We start from the raw sequence: 4,910 nt of genomic DNA, 5'->3' as shown, positions 1-4,910 counted from the left end.
TTACTAATAAAATTCTCTTGAAGATAATTTAAAAAATTTTTGTTCTCGGTTCTTCTTTTCACTGAGCATCTACTCTATCGTATATCACCCTTTAGGTATAGCCCTTATGCTTAAATGGAAGATTTCAGACTGAGCAGGGTACTTGCATGTTATTTATTCATTGCACATTTCCCTGAAGTATGGAATTGATTAAAATGTTGAACTTAAATTTCATACACTCCTATTAGGAGCATAATGTGTAACTACAAGCTATGATCCTTGCCTAAGATGGGAAGTACTTCTCTCATATCAGTCCACTGTATCAGGAATGGAGGCTATGGGCAGTCACTCTGTACATTTATTTCAGTCCTATCCCACCACCTCCAGCTCCTCCTTGCTGGAAGGGAACAATGGAACTGAAGCAATTTAACCTTTCATTTAAAAAAAAAATTTTTTTCTTTCCATTTTAAGTAGAGCAAGCACATCAAACTCAAAGGCTAACACGGGCCAAGTAAACAAGGTTTAAGCTTATGTGGGCCCGCAAAAAAAAACAAGCTTCAAATTTTCATAGAAACGTAGGTTTATTTCAATAGAGACATGCTGAATTCAAAGGGCTGAAATAAATGAGTAATCATTAACATAAAATAATGGAACATTTTAATAAAAGTTAATATTTTTTCTTGAACATTAGCTTACCAGACAAGGAATAACTGCACAAATTAATAAGCGTAACGTACGTAAACCTATTTTTCTTGTTCTCCGAAAGTGAAATATTTCCTGTTGCGCACACCATACAAGTCAGTCCAAGACTAATGATGTGGCAATTGGCTGCTAAAATATTCACTGCTAGTATTAGTGGAGAGAAATGGTGCACCTGCATGTAAGGTGCGTAAGGGAAATGAATGCAACACGATTATAGTAATCAGCCATTAGCAAATGTTGTAGTTCGTTATTAATAATTATGCATAACAGGATATTGTAAAAAATAAGTTACGAAATTTTTATTAAAATGTTTCTTACATTGGGCCACAAAAATATTCGTTGTGGGCCTTGAAGTAGAGTCTTGGAAAGTCTGCATTCATTTACCCAACACCTAACATTTATTATGTATCATGGAGTATATACAAACAAAAAAGGCTTGGCCCTACACTCAGGGAATATGAAGGAGGAGAATGGGGACATAGTTGATCTAGTTAAGCTTTGCATTTTTTAAAAAAATATATTTTATTGATTTTTTACAAAGAGGAAGGGAGAGGGATAGAGAGTTGGAAACATCGATGAGAGAGAAACATCGATCAGCCGCCTCCTGCACACCCCCCACTGGGGATGTGCCCGCAACCAAGGCACATGCCCTTGACCGGAATTGAACCCGGGACCCTTCAGTCCGCAGGCCAACGTTCTATCCACCGAGCCAAACCGGTTAGGGCTAAGCTTTGCATTTTTAAGAAACAGAATAGTCCTGGCTCTTCCTAAAGTTTTTCTGATACAACTAGCTAGGTGGAAGGGAAAGCTGGTGAGAGATTTGTTTTTTTTCTTGAAATAGGTAGGTCAATGATTACACCAAAAGCCTAGGAAGTAATTCTTAAGAGATTTATTGCAAACATAAGTTTGCAGCTCTGTACTTTTTCTAGTGTTCTCCCTGATGGCCATCTATATTTTTCAGTATTGAACGCTGAGTAATGGCTATGCAGATGCAGCTTGAAGCAAATGCAGATACTTCAGTGGAAGAAGAGAGCTTTGGCCCACAACCTATTTCACGATTAGAGGTAATGTGCTTAATTGCTAATTTGGGAATTTTAAAGCTGGTCTAGATTCTTCTACCTATTGGGAAAAATCACAGCCTTTATATAAACCACTAGAGCCCCGGTGCTCGAAATTTGTGCACAGGTGGGGTCCCTAGGCCACCCTGTGGTTCCCCTCCTCCCCCCATCCTTCCCTCGCCACTGTGCCGCCACCACAGTGGGTCGGCAGCGGACCGATTGGGGCCTGCTGGCAGGGGGGAGGGACGGGGCACAGGAGGTTGGCCACCAGCCCCAAGGAGGGAGCCGGCCCTCGGGCCCCCTGGGAAAGGGGTCGCATCCGCCGCTACCCACCCCCAGTTCCCTATCCCAGCCAGGGCCTGCCAGCTGCGGGGAGGGACCGCAGTATGTTGGCTGGCTGGGGGAGGTTGGCTGTGGGAGTGCACTAACTACCAGGGGGCAGCTCCTGCGTTGAGTTTCTGCCCCCTGGTGGTCAGTGCGCATCATAGCGACTGGTCATTCAGGTCGTTCGGTCATAACAGTCACTTAGGCTTTTATATATAGAGATTGCTTTATACCTGTGATCAAGACCCAAATTAGTTTTCAGAAGGGTTGTCAAGGCTCCTGTGGAAAGGCTTAAGATAGTTGCAAAACATGTCAGAGCAGATCTCTTGTCAAGAATTCTCCTCCTACTTTGTCACTTTTCTTTCTCAGAGCTGGATTGTCAGAAATGAAGAACCCCTAGTGTCCCATGGTAGAGTCTGTTGTTTGTACTAAGTATTAAACAATAGTTGTATTAAACAACTTTCCAGGGAATTACAGTGGCCTGACTGGTGATGCAGAGAGGAAAGACCCAGATATGTGCTGAAGTTACTAGCAAGACAACTGTCATGGTCAAGGAGAAGGCCTTGTAGTTATCCTATATAATAAAAGCCTAATATGATAAGTATCCGGTCATCCGGTCAACCAATCAAAGGGTAATATGCTAATGATATGCTAAGGCTGCTCAACCGCTCACTATGATGTGCACTGACCACCAGGGGCAGACGCTCCAACCAGTAGGTTAGCTTGCTGCTGGGGTCCAGCTGATCGGGACTGAGCTAGATGGGCCACACACGCCCTGGTGCCTTCCTGTGGTCCCTCCCTGGCTGGCCAACTTCCTGCATCCCTCCCTGGCCCTGATTGTGCACCAGTGGGGTCCCTCGGCCTGGCCTGCGCCCTTTCGCAATCCGGTGTCCCTTAGGGGGTGTTGGAGAGTCGGTTTCCACCCAATCCCACAGGCCAGGCTGAGGGACCCCACTGGTGCATGAATTTGTGCACTGGGCCTCTAGTTAAGGTATAAGAGCCTGGCTCTATTCAGGAATCTGCACAAGAACATCCAGCACTAGAGCCAGGGCCTTGCACTGTTTCTGCTCATTATACGGAGGCCCCAGTATGAATGCAGGTACATCGGCTGAAGTAGGAGGAAAATTAGAGAAAGCCTTCATTTTTCTGTCTCTTTATGCATGTTATTTCCATCCCCAGCTAGGCTTCAAGACTCCAGAAGTTACAAATAGGTTTGTGGCGTTATATGCACACGTGTATTGCTTATTGCCTAAATACTAATAGCAGACATGGTTTCTATGGGCAAGTATTATTATCTCATCTCCCAAACCTTCCCTGATTCCCTAATACAGTCGCATACCTCCAACTCATACTCTCCCAGAAGTCATGCTTTCGGTGGCTAATAAAATCAAAGCTGACTTTGTATATAGGGGGAAAGAAGTGATATACAGTCTGTGACTAAAAGCAGTTTTCCCCATTCTCCGTGTCAATGGTTAGAGCAGAACTTTCTAGTCATTGTATTACAAAAAAATTGTTTTTTCTCCAAAAAGATTATTTTTTTATTTTTATTTTTTATTTTTACAGAGAGGAAGGGAGAGGGATAGAGAGAAACATCAATGAGAGAGAAACACCGATCAGCTGCCTCCTGCACACCCCCTACCAGGGATGTGCCTGCAACCTAGGTACATGCCCTTGACCGGAATCGAACCCCGGACCCTTCAGTCCGCAGGCCGACGCTCTATCCACTGAGCCAAACTGGTTAGGGCTCCAAAAAGATTATTGATATGCTAAGATAGTGCTCCCCTCAGCTCTGGGGCAGCCTCATCTCCTAACCCCAGTTTAGTGTAAAAAATATCATTTTTTATGTGTGCTTGATGTAAAAAACATTGGGAAGTACTGGCTTAAAGTGGCCTTTTAGGACCCAGGGTCTCAAAGTTCATTTAAAGTCCCAGTTATAAAAGGTTGAGAGTTACAGGTTTATTTCCAGTGGTTAGAAGTTACTAGTTTAATCCACTTAATGTATATGGGATAGTTCTAGTCTAAAACTCCTGGTTTTGGTAATTAAATAAATACCTTATGTTTAGGGCACAGTTTTCAAAGCTTTTGTATTCCAAACAACTCTGTGAGTAGGTAGGGCAAATTATCCAGATTAGACAGATGAGAAAACTGAAGTTTAAATTAACCCATGGTTTTCTTCACTCGCAGCAATGTGGCATAAATGCCAATGATGTGAAGAAATTGGAAGAAGCTGGATTCCATACTGTGGAGGCTGTGGCCTATGCACCGAAAAAGGAGCTAATAAATATTAAGGGGATTAGTGAAGCCAAAGCTGATAAAATTCTGGTAAGTACTGCTTCCGTGCCCTAGGGAGGCATTAAAGGGAGGAATACAAAAGGGCATATAATGAAAGGTGGTGGTCTTCCTACTTCCATCCCTTGTTGTGTCATCTTGTTCCCCTTTCCAGGGGTGACTGCATTACCAGTTATCTCTATAAGTGCCTTCTTGCATAAATTGGGATTTTCTCTTAGGAATCGCAGTATCATGGGTTATGACATAAATACTGCCAAGTTGACTACTAACAGTGAGTGAGTGGTGTACACCTTATCTTTCTAAATATTTGATTTCATGCCTTAGAAATATTCTTTAGAATGCAGCCATTTAAAACAGTTTCAAAGAATATTTATTGACATAGGATAATGTTCCTGATATAAGAAATGTTAACAAAATGTGTGTGTATGCGCACATATATACATGCTTGATTTTTGGTTTTAAAATGTATATTTATAGGGGCTCCAGTGGTGCAATCGGTTAGTGCGCAGTACTTATAAAATGTATATTTATAAATGTATAGCACATACACTAGGGATA

The 4,910-nt window shown here is 42.5% G+C and overlaps 1 protein-coding gene across 1 annotated transcript; it reads left to right on the top strand.

Annotated features, from left to right (window-relative positions):
• The first annotated feature begins 1,552 nt into the window (after positions 1-1,552).
• Positions 1,553-4,424, top strand: LOC106696036 (DNA repair protein RAD51 homolog 1-like). Its single transcript, XM_014451083.2, has 2 exons — positions 1,553-1,745; positions 4,248-4,424. The coding sequence occupies exons 1-2, from the start codon at positions 1,659-1,661 to the stop codon at positions 4,407-4,409; spliced, it is 249 nt and encodes an 82-aa protein (XP_014306569.1). The 5' UTR covers positions 1,553-1,658; the 3' UTR covers positions 4,410-4,424.
• The last annotated feature ends 486 nt before the right edge of the window (positions 4,425-4,910 follow it).

Source organism: Myotis lucifugus, unplaced genomic scaffold (assembly GCF_000147115.1).
Source record: "Myotis lucifugus unplaced genomic scaffold, Myoluc2.0 scaffold_7537, whole genome shotgun sequence".
NCBI lineage: Eukaryota > Metazoa > Chordata > Mammalia > Chiroptera > Vespertilionidae > Myotis > Myotis lucifugus.
Note: the sequence above shows the minus strand (reverse complement) of the source record. Positions and strands in the feature narration are given on the sequence as shown.